Source organism: Schistocerca cancellata, chromosome 6, assembly GCF_023864275.1.
Source record: "Schistocerca cancellata isolate TAMUIC-IGC-003103 chromosome 6, iqSchCanc2.1, whole genome shotgun sequence".
NCBI classification, from domain to species: Eukaryota; Metazoa; Arthropoda; class Insecta; order Orthoptera; family Acrididae; genus Schistocerca; species Schistocerca cancellata.
Window position 1 is genome coordinate 570,188,741 of NC_064631.1, and position 21,300 is coordinate 570,210,040.

The following is a 21,300-nucleotide window of genomic DNA, read 5'->3' on the forward strand; positions in this document are numbered from 1 at the left end:
GAGAGACGCGCCGCTGCTTACTCGGAGTCCTTCTTCTGGTTCTCGGGGATCTCGGCCTCGTAGGAGGGCATGTAGAACTGGGGGGCGCGCTTGCCGCCGACGATGGAGAGCCGCTCCTCGGGCGTCGACTGGAAGTGGCGCTCGTCGACGCGGCCGTTCTGGTCCTCGGCCTTCACGTACAGCACGTACTCCATGTCCAGCTGGAAGGCGTCCGTGCCGCGCGTGCGCACCACGCCCGACCGCTCGTCCACCTCGAAGCGGCCGCCGGCTGCAACACAAGAGCACAAGACAACTGCAGTGCCTGATCCGATACTTCCGAAATAAAGCCATTCGATTCTGGAACAAACTGTCCTGTAACCTGCATATTATCCAAAATCACGCTGCATTCAATAAGAGATTAACGCCTTATCTACTGTCAACGGTGCAACTTCCTTCTCGCATTTCCCTTCCTTATGTCCAACGGACAATCAGATGATGATGATGATGATGTTTGGTTTGTGGGGCGCTCAACTGCGTGGTTATCAGCGCCCGTACAATTACCCAATCTTTGCTCAGTCCAATTTCGCCACGTTCCTGGATGATGATGAAATGATGAGGACAACACAAACACCCAGTCATCTCGAGGCAGGTGAAAATCCCTGACCCCGCCGGGAATCGAACCCGGGACCCCATGCTCGGGAAGCGAGAACGCTACCGCGAGACCACGAGCGGCGGACGGACAATCAGTATCTCCGTCACAATATAAACTATCATTGCTCTTCTCATTCTTATCTGTTAATGTTTTCTTCCCTTCGTGTTGTCTGCTAAAATTGCCCCGTTATTTCTCACTCTTCCTTCGATCATCCAACTTCCTTTCCAAATTTCTTTCCTTCTGTACTGATGCCAAACATTTGGATGTCATAACTCACACTCGGCAAGCATGTAATGATTAAAATTCTTAACACAATGTGAATGATACTGACATTTCTCAAATTTTGTTTATTCATTACTACTCGTATATTCATTATTATTACACTGAAGCGCCAAATACATACATATGTAAATAGGTAGAATACGACGCTGCGGTCGGCAGCGAGTATATAAGACAAATGTCTGACGCAGTTGTCAAATCGGTTACTGCTGCTACAGTGGCAGGTTATCAAGATTTAAGTGAGTTTGAACGTGGTGTTATAGTCGACGCGCGAGCGATGGGATGGTTCAAATGGTACAAATGGCTCTCAGCACTTGGGACTTAACATCTGAGGTATTCAGTCCGCTAGAACTTAGAACTACTTAAACCTAACTAACCTAAGGAAATTACACACATCCACGCCCGAGGCAGGATTCGAACCTGCGACCGTAGCGGTCGCGCGGTTCCATACTGAAGCGCCTAGAACCGCTGGGCCACACCGGCCGGTGAGCGATGGGGGACAGCATTTCCGATGTAGCGATGAAGCAGGTATTTTACTGTACGACCATTTCACGAATGCACTGTATCAGGAGTCCGGTAAAACATCAAATCGCCGACATCGATGCGGCCGGAAAAAGATCCTGCGAGAACGGGACCAACGACGATTGAAGAGCATCGTTCAATGTGACAGAAGTGCATCACTTCCGCAAATTGCTGCAGATTTCAATGCTGGGCCATCAACAAGCGTCAGTGTGCGAACCATTCAACGAAACACCATCGATATGGGCTTTCGGGGACGAAGCCCCACCCCTGTACCCTTGATAACTGCACGACACAAAGTCTTACGCCTCATCTGCTGGGTCCATCAACACCGACAATGGACTGTTGATGACTGGAAACATGTTGTCTGGTCGGACGAGTCTCGTTTCAAATTGTATCGAACGGATGGACGTGTACGGGTATGGAGACAACCTCAAGAATCCATGGACCCAGCATGTCAGCAGGGGACTGTTCAAGCTGGTGGAGCCTCTACAACTGTGTGGGGCATGTGAAGTTGGAGTGATATGGGACCCCTGATAAGTCTAGATACGACTCTGACAAGTGACGCGTATGTAAAGAATCCTGTGTGACCACCTGCATCCATTCGTGTCCGTAGTGAATTCCGACGGACTTGGGCAATTCCAGCAGGACAAGCACGTCAAGAATTGCTACAGAGTGGCTCCAGGAACACTCTTCTGAGTTTAAACACTTCCGATGGCCACCAGACTCCCCAAACATGTACATCATTGAGCGTATCTGGGATGCCTTGCAATGTGCCGTTCGGATGAGATCTCCACCCCCTCGTACTTTTACAGGTTCGAATCCTGCCACGGGAATGGATGTGTGATGTCCTTAGGTTAGTTAGGTTTAAGTAGTTCTAAGTTCTAGTGGACTGATGACCTCAGATGTTAAGCCCCATAGTTCTCAGAACCATTTGAACCATTTTGAGCCAATTATTTGTGTAAGAATGGAAAAACTGGTAGAAGCCGACCTCGGGGAAGATCAGTTTGGATTCCAAAGAGATGTAGGAACATGCGAGGCAATACTGACCCTCCGGTTTATCTTTGAAAATAGGTCAAGGAAAGGTAAACCTACGTTTATAGCATTTGTAGATTTAAAGAAAGATTTTGAAAATGTTGATCGGACTACACTCTTTCAAATTCTGAAGGCAGCAGAGGTAAAATACAAGGAGTGAAAAGTTATTTACAACTTGTACAGAAACAGACTGCAGTTGTAAAAATTAAAGACATGAAAGGGAAACAGTGGTTGAGAAGGGATTCAGACAGGTTTATAACCTATCTCCGCTGTTATCCACTCTGCATACATTGAACAAATAATAAACGAAAGCAAGGAGAAATTTGGGAAGGGGATTAAAATTCAGGGAGAAGAAATTAAAACTTAGAGGTTTTTTCGATGGCATTGTGACTCTGTCAGAAGATTGGAAGAGCAGTTGAACAAAATGGTAAGTGTCTTGTAAAGAGGATATAAGATGGACATCAACAAAAGTAAAACAGAAGGAACGTGGGTGAATCAAATCAGGTGATGCTGTGGGAAACAAATTAGGAAATGAGACTTTGAAAGTAGTAGTTGAGTTCTGTTATTTTGACAGGAAATTACAAGTGGCGGTAAAAATTTTCCATTCGATGGCCGTATAATGCATAATCGGTATGGCAATCAGGCAAAATCGTGTGAGCAATGACGCAATCACTGCAATGAGGCATCAGATTTCTTAAAACATCGCGTCCTGCTGCATGAAGAAGTCCGTAACTACCCGCTACATGTTCTCGTCCGACTGGAATCGTCGACCTATCAAGTCTTTTTTTAGGGGCCGATTGTCTGGTAATTGCATGAAAGTAGATCAGGACTATAGAGCGGATACTCGTGTGTCTCCCACCTGATTTGATGGAACTTCTGCGCGATAAAATTTGCGATTTGCTTTGTCATGAGGAACCAACACCCATTCCTGCACCATTCCACAACGGTTGTTTTCGACATCTGACAACGGTTGTTTTCTGCCCCGTACACATTCTTCATTCTCCGACGGATGTCTACTGTGTTTGTCCTTCGGCAGCCAAGAAGAGTATAACAGCTCTTGGTCCTGTTTGGACTCATTAGGTAATAACGTCGCCATAGTTCACGTTTCCGCTTTTACTGCCCACACGTCGAAAAGACAAGAAAGGCATGTTAATCCCTTACCTACATACCGGTGCTTATGTACCCTCTGGCTGCAAAATACTAACGCAAATCCTTTACAGACGAATGGAAAAACTTGTAGAAGCCGACGTGGGGGGAGATCAGTTTGGATTCCGTAGAAATGTTGGAACACGTGAAGCAGTACTGACCCTACGACTTATCTTAGAAAATAGATTAAGGAAAGGCAAACCTACGTTTGTAGCATTTCTAGACTCAGCGAAAGCTTTTGACAGTGTTGACTGGAACACTCTCTTCCAAATTCTGAAGGCGGCAGGGGTAAAATACAGGGAGCGAAAGGCTATTTAGAATTTGTACAGAAACCAGATGGCAGTTATAGCAGTTATAAGAGTCGAGGGGCATGAAAGGGAAGCAGTGGTTGGGAAGGGAGTGAGACAGGGTTGTACCCTATCCCCGATGTTATTCAATCTATATATTGAGCAAGCAGTAAAGGAAACAAAAGAAAAATTCGGAGTTGGAATTAAAATCCATGGAGAAGAAATAAAAACTTTGAGGTTCGCCGGATGACATTGTAATTCTGTCAGAGACAGCAAAAGACTTGGAAGAGCAGTTGAACGCAATGGACAGTGTCTTAAAAGGAGAATATAAGACGAACATCAACAAAAGCAAAACGAGGATAATGGAATGTAGTCGAACTAAATCGGTTGATGCTGAGGGAATTAGATTAGGAAATGAGAGGCTTAAAGTAGTAAATGACTTTTGCTATTTGGGGAGCAAAATAACTGATGATGGTCGAATTAGAGAGGATATAAAATGTAGACTGGCAATGGCAAGGAAAGCGTTTCTGAAGAAGAGAAATTTGTTAATATCGAGTATAGATTTAAGTGTCAGGAAGTCGTTTCTGAAAGTATTTGTATGGAGTGTACCCATGTATGGAAGTGAAACGTGGACGATAAATAGTTTAGGCAAGAAGAGAATAGAAACTTTCGAAATGTGGTGCTACAGAAGAATGCTGAAGATTAGATGGGTAGATCACATGACTAATGAGGAAGTATTGAATAGAATTGGCGAGAAGAGAAATTTATGGCACAAATTGACTAGAAGATGGGATCGGATGGTAGGGCATATTCTGAGGCATCAAGGCATCACCAATTTAGTATTGAAGGGCAGCGTGGAGGGTAAAAATTGTAGAGGGAGACCAAGAGATGAATGCACTAAACAGATTCAGAAGGATATAGGTTGCAGTAGGTACTGGGAGATGAAGAAGCTTGCGCAGGATAGAGTAGCACGGAGAGCTGCATCAAACCAGTCTCTGGACTGAAGACCGCAACAACAACAATGTACCCGCATCGGAGTCGCGCTACGTAGCATGTGCGCTACATCAACGCCTTCAAACGGAAACCTTTCGACCGCGGCTTATAACAGATGCTGGCCGAAATGGAAAGCATGTAAAATGTAGACTGGCTGTAGCATGAAAAGCCACTCCTCCGTAGCCGAGTGGTCAGGGCAGCTTTCTGCCTTGTAGAGATCTCGCGTTCGATTCCTGGAACTGCCAGGCATTTTCCCTTGGTGGGAGGTTGGTATCGGGTGCACTCAGCCTCGTGGTACCAACTGAGTAATATTAACTAAGGCACTAGCGTCGGTCGTCTGCTGTCATAAGTTATTAATGTCAAATTTCGCTGAACTGTTCTTATACATTTCACATTTATTTTTGCGGTTATTTCACGCAATGTTGTTTGTCTGTGAGCACTGACAATCTACGCAAACGCAGCTACTCTCGCTCGTTATGTGAAGGCCGTCGCCCGCTACGTTGTTCATTGTGAGAGGTAATGCCTGAAATCTAGTATTCTTGGCATACTCCCGACACTGCGGATCTCGGCATAGTGAATTTCCTATCGATTTCCGAAATGGAATGTCCCATGCCTCTGGCTCCAGCCACCATATTGCGGATCAAAGCCTGATAATTCCTGTCGTGCGGTCATATATTCACAAGAATCACCTGAGTGCAAACACTGGGTGTTTGTGTTGTCCTCATCATTTCATCATCATCCAGGAAAGTGGCGAAATTGGACTGAGCAAAAGATTGGGTAATTGTACGGGCGCTGATAACCACGCAGTTGAGCGCCCCACAAACCAAACATCATCATCATCATCATCATCTGAGTGCAAACGACAGCTCTGGCAATGCACTGCCCTTATATACCCTGTGTACCCGATACCATCACCCTTTGTGTATGGGCATGTCGCTATCCCATGACTTTTGTCACCTCAGTGTAAACGTAAGTGTTTAAGATGCCTGATAACTTCTGCTTAGCAGTATGGTGTCGCAAGGCGCGTATGCAAGGGGGAAAGGAGCTGGGTGTGAAGGGAAGCGTAGATGAATTGTGGTTTGGAAGGAGAGGAAAGGGTGGGGTGCTCATGGATTGGTCACTATCTGCGATCACCGTTTGTGGCTCTCTCGTCGTTGTAGCTGACGAAGAGTTTTCGTTTGTTGTACGGAACCGAATTTGCGTTCTGCGGCCACGCTTACAACAACAACAGCGCTCTGGCATCAGCGGCCGTTCCATACAATTTGAATATGCAATTAGCAGGCGCGTAATTGAACACCTGCGCTCGCCACGTGTTCCCACAGCCCGGAACAGGGCTGTTAATTATCAGAGGGGCCATCGCGCGCCCCGGGTGACAATGCGCGCAGCCAGCCACGCAATTTACTTCCGGCGCCGCGGTCGTTACCAGCTCGTCAGCTCTAGCCGCGTCCACTGCCCACATACGCGATCGCCGTGTCTCCCTCTGTTTTGAATGCGTTGTTATTCATCACGTTAATTATGAATGTTAGCGTCACGCCTATTAGGAAAAGAAATACAAGCTGCGTGGCTTTGTTTGTTTACAAACAATATTTCAGCTAGCTTCACTTAGCGTAATTCATGTTATTGAGGGAGTACATTGTAAATCATGTTCCATACACAAATATACTAGGGCTATTCGGAAAGTGGGTTCCGATCGGCCGCGAAGTGGAAATCGCTGTGAAAATCCGATGAAGCTTTGATCAGATGTATTGGGCAGTGTCCCTAGTATGCCCGGCGATCTCGTCACGTTGCTGTTTTCAGTACTGGGTGCACAATGAGCGCCTAAAGAGGCACAGGAAATAGTGTCTCCCGCCACGTATGAGGGCCTGGAGAAATGTTTCGCCTGATGTTATGCAGCCCGTACAACGTAACTGTCATACAGTTCCTTCTTCATGTCGATTCTCGGCAGTACTCTGCAAGGGCAATGAAGATGATCCTGCAGCGTTTTGGGTGGGAAGTTTGTGATCACCTACAATACAGCCAATAACTGGCTGCCCCTGAGCTTTATCTCTTCACACATGAGCCCCTGGTTTTGAAGACAACCTTTTGGCACAGTCAGCGAGCTGTAGACCAGCGTAGAGTATTGATTGGCGGAAAGCACAGGTAGTTGCCTTCTATGATGACAGTGTTGGAAAGTCGGGGCAAAGCTATGACAGATGGCTACGTAAGAGCGGCGACTGTGCAGAGAAGACGCTGGAAGGTGTAGATAACTGTTGCCAATAACACATTTTTGAGTTTCACAGTGGTTTTCGTTTCGAGACTGTGCTTTACGAATAACCTTCCTATTTTAACGAGCGGAAAAATTCTCCTATTGGAGGGCTAAAAATGCGAATATATTCCTGTTTGTTTTAAAAAACTGACTGAAAAGTGGCATACCAACTGTCTCGTTCTACCTGCCTCAGCATCTTCAAAAATTTTATCAAATATTTTGGTATGCGAACATATTCGCGCTTTTTTGAACATGCAACTCACCTCAAACTCCCACAGGCTCGCCGAACTATAAGTCACTCACACTCTCCAGTCCATCGCTGTAAGTCACTTATACCCATCCACTCCCAGTTGACTATTCTATTCTGACTCATTCATTCAGCTCAACTCATTGTGAATTTCTCTTTCTGTCTCTCTGCCACTATGTCCTGTGTCACAGCCACAGTCCCCTTCGTTCTGTCCTCTCTTTTTTTTTTGTTTTCTAACGGGTTAGATAAGGTCCGCCACGAATTACTTCTCCTGTAGTAACACCTCTTCATCTGAGAGTAGCACTTGCAACCTACTTCCTCAATTATTTGCTCGACACATTACAATCTCTCTCCTCCTCTACCGTTTTTGCCTTCCCCAGCTCCATCTAGTACCAAAATGGCCCAAATGGCTCTGAGCACTGTGGGACTTAGCTGCTGAGGTCATCAGTCCCCTAGAACTTAGAACTACTTAAACCTAACCAACCTAAGGACAACACACACGTCCATACCCGAGGCAGGCTCCAGACTGTAGCGCTTAGAACCGCTTGGCCACTCCGGCTGGCCATCTAGTACTATGGAAGTTGTTCCCTGACATCTTAATAGATGTCCTATCATCCTATCCTTTCTCCTTGTCAGTGTTTCCCACATATTCGTTTACTCTTCTATTCTGGCCAGAACCTCCTCATTCCTTACCTTACCAGTCCACCTAATTTTTAACGTTCGTCTGCAGCACCACATCTCAAATGCTTCGATTCTCTTTTGTTCCGCTTATCCAACAGTACACGTCTCACTACCATACAATGTTGTGCTCCAAACGTATATTATCAGAAATTTCTTCCTCAAATTGAGGGCTATGTTTCATGCTAGTAGACTTCTTTTGGCCAGAAATACCCTTTTAGCCAGTGTTATTCTGCTTTTGATGTCCTCCTTGCTCCGTCTATCATTGATTATCTCGCTGCGTAGATATCAGAATTCCTTAAATTCATATACTTTGTGACCATCAGTCCTGATGTTAAGTTTCTCGCTGTTCGCATTTCTGCTACTTCTCATTACTTTCGTCTTACTTCGATTTACTCACAATCCATATCCTGTACTCATTAGACTGTTCATTCCATTCAGCAGATCATGTAGTTCTTCATTACTTTCAATCAGGATAGCAATATCATCAGCGAATCGTAACACTGATGTCCATTCACCTTGAATTTTAATTCCACTCCTGAACCTTTCTTTTATTTCCATCGTTGCTTCTTCGATGTACAGATTGAGCAGTAGGGGCGAAAGACCACATCCCTTTTTAATCCGAGCACTTCGTTCTTGGTCGTCGACTCTTATTATTCCCCCTTTGCTCTTGTAGATATTGTGTATTACCTGTTCGAGTCCTCCTCGAGCATGGGTCTGTGTGTTATCCATAGCGTAAGTTAGTTTAATGCACGAAAAGCATTATTCAACATGATGGTGTTGCTGTCAGGCTTCCTCCGACCCATAAACCGTAGGTAGCGGTCATCCACTGCAGTAGTAGCCCTTGGGCGGCCTGAGCGAGGCATGTCATCGACTGTTCCTGTCTCTCTGTATCTCCTCCATGTCCGAACAAAATCGCTTTGGTTGACTCCGAGATACCTGGACACTTCCCTTGTTGAGAGCCCTTCTTGGCACAAAGTAACAATGCGGACGCGATCGAACCGCGGTATTGATCGTCTAGGCATGATTGAACTACAGGCAACATGAGCCGTGTACTTCCTTCCTGGTGGAACGACTGGAACTGATCGACTGTCAGACCCCCTCCGTCTAATAGGTGCTGCTCATGCATGGTTGTTTACGCTTTTGGGCGAGTTTAGTGACATCTGTGAACAGTGAAAGGGACTGTGTCTGTGATACTATATCCACAGTCAACGTCTGCCTTCAGGAGTTCTGGGAACCGGGGCGATGCAAAACTTTTTTTGATATGTGAATTATGGTAATATGAGACTTTAACAATAACTTTTAGTTCCTTGCTTCAGACAGGGGGATATTGGGAAGGAACTGAACATGAAGCATGCACCGATAAGTGCATGTACACTCCTGGAAATGGAAAACAGAACACATTGACACCGGTGTGTCAGACCCACCATACTTGCTCCGGACACTGCGAGAGGGCTGTACAAGCAATGATCACACGCACGGCACAGTGGACACACCAGGAACCGCGGTGTTGGCCGTCGAATGGCGCTAGCTGCGCAGCATTTGTGCACCGCCGCCGTCAGTGTCAGCCAGTTTGCCGTGGCATACGGAGCTCCATCGCAGTCTTTAACACTGGTAGCATGCCGCGACAGCGTGGACGTGAACCGTATGTGCAGTTGACGGACTTTGAGCGAGGGCGTATAGTGGGCATGCGGGAGGCCGGGTGGACGTACCGCCGAATTGTTCAACACGTGGGGCGTGGGGTCTCCACAGTACATCGATGTTGTCGCCAGTGGTCGGCGGAAGGTGCACGTGCCCGTCGACCTGGGACCGGACCGCAGCGACGCACGGATGCACGCCAAGACTGTAGGATCCTACGCAGTGCCGTAGGGGACCGCACCGCCACTTCCCAGCAAATTAGGGACACTGTTGCTCCTGGGGTATCGGCGAGGACCATTCGCAACCGTCTCCATGAAGCTGGGCTACGGTCCCGCACACCATTAGGCCGTCTTCCGCTCACGCCCCAACATCGTGCAGCCCGCCTCCAGTGGTGTCGTGACAGGTGTGAATGGAGGGACGAATGGAGACGTGTCGTCTTCAGCGATGAGAGTCGCTTCTGCCTTGGTGCCAATGATGGTCGTATGCGTGTTTGGCGCCGTGCAGGTGAGCGCCACAATCAGGACTGCATACGACCGAGGCACACAGGGCCAACACCCGGCATCATGGTGTGGGGAGCGATCTCCTACACTGGCCGTACACCACTGGTGATCGTCGAGGGGACACTGAATAGTGCACGGTACATCCAAACCGTCATCGAACCCATCGTTCTACCATTCCTAGACCGGCAAGGGAACTTGCTGTTCCAACAGGACAATGCACGCCCGCATGTATCCCGTGCCACCCAACGTGCTCTAGAAGGTGTAAGTCAACTACCCTGGCCAGCAAGATCTCCGGATCTGTCCCCCATTGAGCATGTTTGGGACTGGATGAAGCGTCGTCTCACGCGGTCTGCACGTCCAGCACGAACGCTGGTCCAACTGAGGCGCCAGGTGGAAATGGCATGGCAAGCCGTTCCACAGGACTACATCCAGCATCTCTACGATCGTCTCCATGGGAGAATAGCAGCCTGCATTGCTGCGAAAGGTGGATATACACTGTACTAGTGCCGACATTGTGCATGCTCTGTTGCCTGTGTCTATGTGCCTGTGGTTCTGTCAGTGTGATCATGTGATGTATCTGACCCCAGGAATGTGTCAATAAAGTTTCCCCTTCCTGGGACAATGAATTCACGGTGTTCTTATTTCAATTTCCAGGAGTGTATTAATTTCTTAAGAATGTTTGAAAAGTAAATTAAACGTAAAATAAAAGTACTTACTTTTACAAAATCCTTGAATACATTCACGATAACGCGGCAGAGTCTAGGCACGGTTTCACCACTTTTGGCCAATGATTTTCGATGAGTGCACGCTGTTAGGCACATGTGCCTAATTCAGTTGTCCATGAGTGTATTAAATGATACATAATCAAACATATCATTAGTACTGTAAGTTGGGACATCAGTTGCCAGAAGCAGTGCCTCCAGATACGTGCTTCGGAACTTAACGTAACACCGTCACATAGCTACTTAATTCGCGAGCAGTGCGATCTGCAGCCAGTGACTCAGAGAGTCCCGGGTTCGATTCCCGGCGGGGTCAGGGATTTTCGCTGCCTCGTGATGGCTGGGTGTTGTGTGCTGTCCTTAGGTTAGTTAGGTTTAAATAGTTCTAAGTTCTAGGGGACTGATGACCATAGATGTTGAGTCCCATAGTGCTCAGAGCCATTTTCGACTCAGAGAGACTGTGAGACTGTTTACTCGCCCAGCGCAACCTGTGGCGTCACGTACACGCAGCAGGCAGCGAGCACACCACAACGAACTCCAGACACGCCCTCATCGGCCACGACACGACACGCAACGCGGCGCAGTCTCGTGGTCTCCGGACCGGTAAAGCTACCGCGACCGCTCTGCGACCATAAGCCGATGTCGCATTCACTCTACATGTTTACAGTAGTTACACTACTGGCCATTAAAATTGCTACACCACGAAGATGACGTGCTACAGAAGTTTAACCGACAGGAAAAAGATGCTGTGATACGCAAATGATTAGCTTTTCAGAGCACTCACACAAGGTTGGCGCCGGTGGCGACACCTACGACGCGCTGACATGAGGAAAGTTTCCAACCGATTACTCAGACACAAACAGCAGTTGACCGGCGTTGCCTGGTGAAACGTTGTTATGATGCCTCGTGTAAGGAGGAGAAATGCGTACCATCACGTTTCCGACTTTGATAAAGGTCGGATTGTAGCCTATCGCGATTGCGGTTTATCGTATCGCGACACTGCTGCTCACGTTGGTCGAGATCCAATGACTGTTAGCAGAATATGGAATCGGTGGGTTCAGGAGGGTAATATGGAAAGCCGTGCTGGATCCCAACGGCCTCGTATCACTAGCAGTCGAGATGACAGGCATCTTATCCGCATGGCTGTAACGGATCGTGCAGCCACGTCTCGATCCGTGAGTCAACAGCTGGGGACGTTTGCAAGACAACAACCATCTGCACGAACAGTTCGACGACATTTGCAGCAGCATGGACTATCAGCTCGGTAGACCATGGCTGCCGGTTTCCCTTGACGCTGCATCACAGACAGGAGAGCCTGCGATGGTGCACTCAACGACGAACGTGGGTGCACGAGTGGCAAATCGTCATTTTTTCGGATGAATCCAGGTCCTGTTTACAGCATCATGATGGTCGCATCCGTGTTTGGCGACATCGCGGTGAACGCATATTGGAAGCATGTATTCGACATCGCCATACTGGCGTATCACCCAGCGTGATGGTATCGGGTGTCATTGGTTACACGTGTCGGTCACCTCTTGTTCGCATTGACAGCACTTGAACAGTGGACGTTACATTTCAGATGTGTTACGACTCGTGGCTCTACCCTTAATTCGATGCCTGCGAAACCCCACATTTCAGCAGGATAATGCACGACCGCATGTTGCAGGTACCTGTACGAGCCTTTCTGGATACAGAAAGGCTGCCATGGGCAGCACATTCTCCAGATCTCTCACCAATTGAAACCGTCTGGTCAATGGTGGCCGAGCAACTGGCTCGCCACAATACGCCAGTCACTACTCTTCGTGTTGAAGCTGCATGGGCAGCTGTACCTGTACACGCCATACAAGCTCTGTTTGACTCAATGCCCAGGCCTATCAAGGCCGTTATTACGGCCAGAGGTGGTTGTTCTGGGTACTGATTTCTGAGGATTCTTCTTCATGTGCCGTCTCCTCTAAGAAGGTTGGCTGTCATCATGGCAATTTCTGATCTTGATTTGGCTGATCTAAGGAGTTCTGACGTTGAGCAGTTTACCAATTTTTTAAATTGTCAATCCAGGATGTCCGTCTTCTACCCCTCGTTCTCTTCCCACAAATTTTCCCTTCTAGTATTATTTGCAATATTTTGTAATTTACTCCCCTAATAACATGGCCTAAATATTGTAGCTTCCTTACTTTAATAGTTTTAATTAATTCTCTTTCCTTTCCCATTCTTCTTAGGACATCTTGATTAGTAATCCTCGACACCCAACTAATTCTAAGTATTCTTCTATATGCCCACATTTCAAAAGCTTCTAAACTGTTCATGTCCTTCTTTTTCAATGTCCACGCTTCCATTCCGTATAGTAATTTTGAGAATACATAGCATCTTAGCAACCTCATTTTTGTGTTTAAACAAATGTCTCTCGAACAGAATGCATTTTTCATCTTATTAAAGATACTTCTGGCCTGTCCTATTCTCGATTTAATTTCTTCTGAGCTTTCAATCTCCTCATTTACAATTGTTCCGAGATATTTAAATTTACGTACTTGATCGACTCTTTCCCTATTGATTGTAAGATTTTCTTGTTGGTGTGTTTTAGATATCACCATGAACTTAGTCTTGCTTACGTTAAGAGTCAAGCCAAATTCTTCACTTTTTTCTGCGACTTTGTCAAGAAGTAATTGTAGATCTTTGAGGTTTCCAGCTAGTAGTGCAGTGTCATCAGCAAACCTAACATTGTTAATGTTTAGCCCATTCACTTTAATGCCAGCTATTTCATCTGATAGAGCTGCCTGGAATTTGTCTTCTGAATACATATTAAACAATAAGGGTGAGAGAACGCAACCTTGTCTCACACCCCTCTTTATTTCTATATCATTCGATAACTCATTTTCTACCTTCACGGTTGCGGTTTGATTGTAGTAGAGGTTATATATAATGCGGATGTCTTTCTTATCAAGTGTTTTCTTTTCTAACAATTCTATGAGATGATCATGACGAACTTTCTCAAATGCTTTATTATAATCCAGGAAGCACACATATAGTGGCTGATTAACCTCCATACATCGTTGCGCTAATATGTTAAAAGCAAACAATGCTTCTCTTGTACCGAGGGAACTTCTAAAACCGAATTGTGTTTCACTTATACCTTCTTCTACTTTTTTGTATATTCGTTGGTGTATAACTTTTAGAAATATCTTTAAGGTGTGACTCATTAAGCTTATTGTACGGTGATCATTACAAGTTTTGGCATTAGCCTTTTTGGGTAATGTAACAAAGGTAGATGTCAACCAATCCCTAGGAATAATTCCCGAATTATAAATATCATTAAACAACTGTACAAATATATCTATATGGTCTATTCATATTAGTTTCAGGATGTCATTTGGTATCTTATCCGGTCCAGGGGCTTTTCCTGTCTTTGATTTGTTGATAACATGTAATATTTCTTCTTTCGATATGCTTGGTCCTCGTTCTCCGATCATGTTATCATAAAATTTTTGATCTTTTCTTGTATCTTCAAATAGTTCTTTGACATATTCTGTCCACCTGTCCAGTTTACCTTTAACATCAGGAATTATTTTGTCATTTTTATCTAACAATAAACTTGTACTTTTCTTTTTATTAAGTCCAGCTAAATCTTTAACTTTTTTGTGTAAGTTGAAACTATCATGTCTTGTTTCATAACTCTCAATTTCAGAGCATTGTTCCTTGTACCATTCTTCTTTTGCTCGCCGTGTTTCTTTTCGTATTTCTGCATGTAATCTTTTATACTCACTTTCATCTCTATTTTTAAGTATTCTTCTTTGTTCCATCAATTGTAATATCTTCTCTGTCATCCACTTCTTTTTCATGTTGTCGTGTTTGGTCGCCATTGTGTTTTTACATGCATTATTTAATGTGTCTTTTATAAGTTCCCATTTGCCATCAATGTCTTCTGTTTGATTATTCTTTATCCTAACTAATTCCTTATTAATCTCTTCAGAAGTCTTTTGTTTAGTCAAGGGGTCTCTTAGAATAGTTGTATTTATATAGTCCTTCTTTTGTTTCTTTTGTATGGCTTTCAGTTTCACATGGAACTTTACTACTAAAGGGTTATGATCAGAAAATATATCAGCTCCTGGATATGTTTTCACACCATGAATAGAATTTTTGTACCTCTTGTTTATAAGTATGAAATCGATTTGATTTCTGCAAACTTCTTCATTACAGTCTCTTGGTGATTTCCAAGTATAAAGTCTTCGTTTAGGGAGTTTAAAAAATGTGTTTGTAATAGACAGATTGTTTTCCTGGCAAAATTGTGACAGCAAATCTCCTCTTTCATTTCTTGTTCCTAAACCAAAAGGTCCAATAAGATCACCTTCACTTCCTTCACCTATTTTGGCATTAAAATCTCCTATGATGATAATAATGTCTCTGCTTTTTGAGGTACCTATTGCTTGTGTTAATTCTTCATAAAATTTTCCTATTTCTTCTGAGGATCAATGCACCCAAATTGTGTGAAAATGTAATCACATGTCAGTTCTAGTATAATATGTTTGTCCAATGAATACCCGTTTATCATCCGCATTTCTTCTTGGTGTAGCAATTTTAATGGCCAGTACTGTAGTTAGTTACTTAATAAGATAATTGTGAGTTCAATACATCATTTGGAAGCTTCTTTTATTGGGATAATGTTGAACGAGCTAGTTTATAGGACATGTATATGAGATTGTAGTGTTGTTAATACTAATGAACAGAGTGTTAAGGTTCCTTATCAACTCAGTCAGTAGAAACGGAACCCTTATACGACCAATTTGTTGTCCGACTGTCTGCTGTCTGTGTGTCGGTCTGACTCCTCGGGGACGGGCAGATGTATCAAGTTGAAATTTATGTCACATGCTGACGTCTACGGTCGTTTGCTAGTGTGAAAGAGTTAAGCGACGAAGTCAGTGCAGTCACAAGATATGGCCATTTATGTCACATATTTTGCCGTTCGGGGTGGCCGAGCGGTTCTAGGCGCTACAGTCTGGAACTGCGCGACCGCTACGGTCGCAGGTTCGAATCCTGCCTCGGGCATGGATGTGTGTGATGTCCTTAGGTTAGTTAGGTTTAAGTAGTTCTAAGTTCTAGGGGACTGATGACCTCAGCTGTTAAGTCCCATAGTGCTCAGAGCCATTTGTACCATTTTGTCACGTATTTCTATTCTCGCAAATTTACTCATCAAAAGCGTATAGGGTAATTTCCCTTGACCCAGAATCATGAAACTTGGAAAGAAGCAATATTTCACAGTGCAATCAAAGGGAAAGAATCCGATAATTGTTAATTTGTGATTATATCAGACGAAAAAAGAAATTTTGTCGTTTACTATCAGACTGTATGTACGTACGTCTGTATCGACCCCTTTTTCGTGCGGTCGAGTAGACGTATCAAGCAGAAATTTATTTCACATGCTAAGATCTGTGGTCCATTGGTGGTGTAATACGTAAGCTTCTAAGCCGATGCAACCAAAAGATAAGGCCATTTATGTCACATATTTTAATACTCGCAAACTAACTCATTAAAACCTATAGGCTGCTTCCCGTTGACGTAGAAACATGACATTTGGTAAGAAGCAAGGTTTCACAGTACAAGTAAAGGGAAAAAAATCAGATAATTGTTGATTTGTAATTATAAAACACGAAGAAATATTTCTTTTGTCGTTTGTTATCCAACTTCAAACTTGAAATTAAATCATTCTAGAAAGTCTTGGAATCCCTGAGACCGATATCTTGCCAGTATCAATGTCGATAACAGTCAAAAATCGTCGAGATTCGCGATTCCCAAAATGGATGAATTGTCTATACATACACATAATTAAACGTGTACTGAACCCTCAGGGCTCGAATATTACTCGCACTTGGCCAATTTTTATTTTTAGCGCTACTCATGCAACTAAGGTTAATTTTCTTACTGGCTGCCATTTGCTAGATAGAAATTTGTCAATGGAATAGAAGGAGTTGTCCAGGAGAAGTGACTTCAAATTAGATGTAAAAATTGCTTCCCTACCTGTCAGACTTTTTATGTAATTGGGCAAATGATCAAAAATTTTTGTTGCTGCGTATTGAATTCCTTTCTGAGGCACAGACAGCTTTAACAATGGGTAATAATGTATTTTTCTCCTTTAGTGTTGTAGGTTGTGACGTCACTGTTCTTCTTAAATTGTTATGGATTATTTATGAGGAATTTCATTAGCGAACATATGTACGATGACGGCGCAGTTAAAATGCCTAGCTCCTTGAAGAGGTACCTACATGACGTCCATAGTTGAACACCACATATTATTCTTACTGCTCGCTTTTGTGCACTTAATACTTTCCTTCGAAGTGATGGATTACCCAAGAAAATTATTCTGCACGACATTATTCAGTGGAAATATGCAAATATATCAGGAGGTTGGCACGTTTGTTTCCAGGCTTAGCAATTACACCAAGAGCAAAAGTAGCTGAACATAATCGTTTGAGAAGCTCAGTAACATGCTTGTTCCAGTTCAAATTTTCATCAACACGCAGAGTCAAACATCTGGAGCATTCTACTCTAGTTACTGACTCCCGCTTGTGCTCCATCGACTGTTGATATACCTCTATCTGATGTACACAACTGTATGTAATAAGCTTTTTTCAAAATCTTGGGAGAGTCCTTTTTTGGGGAACCACTTAATAATTCTTGGAAAATATAATTTACCAACGCTTCTGTTGTGTTCTCTGCAATGGTATTTATTATAACACCAGTATCTTCTGCTTGTTTAATGTTCCGTGGAAGGTCATTCACATATATAAGGAATAGGAATGGAGCAAAAATTGAAACCTTTGGGAACCCCTCTGCGACTTTTTCCCAGTCATTAAAATTTTCTACGTTTCCGACATTGTCTGAATTATTCACCGCAACCTTTTGCATTCTGTTTGTCAAGCATGATTCAAACCAGCTGTGCATAAAGCCATCAAATTCACAAAAACTGAGTTTTTCTAAGAGACTATCATGATCTACACAATCAAACGCATTGGAAAGATTACAAAACATACCAGCTGTCGATACTTTATTATTTAAGGCTTGCTCTATTTGATGAGTGAATGTACAAATGGCATTCTCAGTTGGGCCACCATTCTGGAATCCAAGGTGTTGTGTGCTAAGTAAACTGTTTTCACTTAAGTGTGCGATTACTCATGAGTACATTACTTTTTCGAATATTTTGGAAAAAGATGTCACTAAGGAAATTGGGCAGTAATTGTTTAAGTCTATCTTGTCACCTCTTTTACGAAGTGGTTTAGTAATTGCATATTTTAATCTGTCTGAAATTCCATGTGCTACTGATACATTGCATATATCACTAAGTATATTACTTATTAAGTTGGATCATATTTTCAGAAATCTGTTTGGAAGTCCATCAACCTTCCAAGAGCTTTTATTTTTTAGACTTATTATAACTGTATTAATTTCACTGAAGGATGTTGGTACTACTTCTAGATGCTTAAAGTTTTGTGGACTGACTTTTTAATATACTCTCTCTTCTTCAACTGAACCACTTAATCTTTTATTTGCTGTTACGTTTAGAATGTGACGGTTAAAAGTATTTGCAGTGTAGTTGCCGTCTACCGTCTCCTTCACAGCGTACGAGTTCTGAGTGTCTGTTGTTTGCCTGTGCCTGTATTTGTCATTGCAGAACGACGGACTTTGGCTTTATTCTTGGACTTACAGTTCTTCACAGTGTTCATTCTTTGCGGTAACCGTAGCCAGTCAGAAGTTCGTGTTAAACGCCGGATTCTCAGCTTGTGAATTCTTATAACTGACTTTTCTGTTCAAACACTGGAAACGGAAGCACCGTTTTAACAGTGCGCTACCAATTACGCCAAACGAGCAAGAGTCATGGACTCGCTCATGGCATTGAAAGTGTATGGAAGGAACGGGGAAGCGGTTGTGACTACTTCAGAGTTTGAATAGTTCCAGGAGGGGAGGAAGGAAGGAAGGGACGAAGGAAGAATAGAGTTTTAAACTTACCATCGACGTAGTATTAATTAGAGACGGAGCACAGGATTGGACTAGAGGTGAAGAAAATCGTCCGTGTCCTATTCAAGGGAATCGTTCTGACATTTGCCTTGAGCGATCTCGTGAAACCACATAAACTCAAATCAGGATGGCTGGACGGTGATTTTTAAGTGCTGTCCTCTCGAATGCGGCCAAACACGCTGTTTGGATAAACTAATTGGTTGGTCACTGCCCACGGAAGACAAGGACTGGTTTCCGAATGCCGGTACGCAGTTTTTGTTGTCACATATAATTGGTGTAGCATATAATGTTCTTCCAGTAAAATAAAAATATATTTTTCCTCGCGTATCTTAACGTTAAATACCTTTGCAGCAGTCTATGCATTGTATGCAATAGCTCAGTCACGTTATCAGTAAAATCGGTGCCCGCATCTCGTGGTCGTGCGGTAGCGTTCTCGCTTCCCACGCCCGGGTTCCCGGGTTCGATTCCCGGCGGGGTCAGGGATTTTCTCTGCCTCGTGATGGCTGGGTGTTGTGTGCTGTCCTTAGGTTAGTTAGGTTTAAGTAGTTCTAAGTTCTTGGGGACTTATGACCACAGCAGTTGAGTCCCATAGTGCTCAGATCCAGTAAAATCGGGTAATACTAATGAGGAGGGTTGCTTACAAAAAGGAAAAGAGCTACTCATTCAGGAAAGGACTGATGACGTTTCTAGGAAGTGGTTTTAGGGTAGCTAACTGTATGTAGTGCTCATCACAGTCATGTCCGCCCCTGGTAGCTGAGTGATCAGCGCGATCGAATGTCGTACCTCACGGTCCCAGTTTGATTCCCGACTGGGTCGGAGATTTTCTCCGCTCAGGGACTGGGTGTTGTGTTGTCCTTATCATCATCATTTCATCGCCATCGACACGCAAGTCGCCGAAGTGGCGTCGAATCAAACGACTTGCACCAGGCGAACGGTCTACCCGACGGGATGCCCTAGTCACACGGCCTTTCCATCACAGTAATTGAAATGTGCTTGAAATCGGACCTACAGAGCAAAGAATGGAGTCGTAGTGAAGACATGGGAACGTTAAATCAAGCTCTGAGGAGGGAGACGGGGGTCTTAGTTGTATTCATTCTAGTAAAGCCTGATACTTCTATTAGTGTCATAAGTCACACTCTCTTGCTACGAAAGAAGCTACCCCGCCTCACGATAGAGAAGGGCTGCATGTAGTGACTTAGGAAAAGATACTATTCAGTCGGCCCCACATGCTCGCAGCAAGCAGTGAGCGCACAGCAATGGACCAGAGACATGTGCTCCTTCGCGTTGTATCACGCAGTGTGATCACGGAGCGGGATAAAGCCGTCCGCTCAGCCTATACTCTGAGGTTGAACTATGTTTGTTGGTTGACTCTGGCCGTATTTCTCGTAGCTTTGACTTCATTGATGTACCTACAATATTTCACAGTGCACATTCTTTCGATAACCACAAACGTTCAGAATTTTGTGTTGTGTGCCAAGTCTAAATCTATACCGAACTTGCAACTAGTGTTTTCGTTCAAATAAACGAAACTGAAGTACCATTCCAACAGTAAGTGTGTTGTATGCATGGAGACTGAAGCAACGAATGAATATTTGTATCAAGGCCCAGAGTCGAACCCGGGTCTTCTGCTCGCTAGGCAAATGCGCTAACCATTTCGCCATCCTGGCACAGTGATTCACAGAACTGCGCGGAATACACCAGCACGTCTCCCTCCTCATCGCAAGTTCATATTCACGCCTCAGCCCTTTTGGTGTTTCCCCTAAACTCAAACATCATTGCAGAGGCTCTCCAGTTGCATTGAAATAGTACCTCAGCACGGAACGAAACGAGGGATCATGCCCGAAACCCAGGCGTAGGTACTTTAATCAAATGGAGCTATATGGTTCCAGAGACCTTTTGAACTCTCAAACGTCTGTGATGCATAGGGTGTTTCACAATTAATGTTACACATTTGTAGAGGCCGTAGAGGGGCCTTAGTGGATCAAGTTTTACATGGGAACCATTGTCCGGAAATTTCATCCAACGACGCTACGGATGGTCAAAGTTACAGGCGCCGGCACCTGTAAATGTATGTACATAGAGGATGATTCCGTGATGATGTTACAAACTTTGTAGGACGAAGGACAAGGATAAACGTATCAATTTGAGGTAAGATTCCCTGTATCGGAAACAAACGAGTCGAAAGTTATAAGTGGAAACCGTTCTGATACCTCTGACAGTGGAACACATGTACTGTTGCCGTTGTTGTTAAGATTGTAGGGTAGGCAAGTTTCAGAGGTGATAGTATGAACCAAAACAAGAAAATAGGTCCAGTAAATATGGGCTCTAACATAGAGCATTTTTTCAATAGAGGACATGTGTTTCACACTAGTAAAGATGAAC

General features: G+C 44.2%; 1 protein-coding gene across 1 annotated transcript in view; it reads right to left on the bottom strand.

Annotated features, from left to right (window-relative positions):
- The window catches only part of LOC126088435 (neural-cadherin-like), a 255,786-nt gene that overhangs the window by 148,015 nt on the left and 86,471 nt on the right, over nt 1-21,300 (bottom strand). Inside the window, exon 3 of the mRNA XM_049906577.1 lies at nt 22-268. Within this exon, the coding sequence (XP_049762534.1) occupies nt 22-268 (247 nt within the window). The remainder of the gene's footprint in view (nt 1-21; nt 269-21,300) is intronic.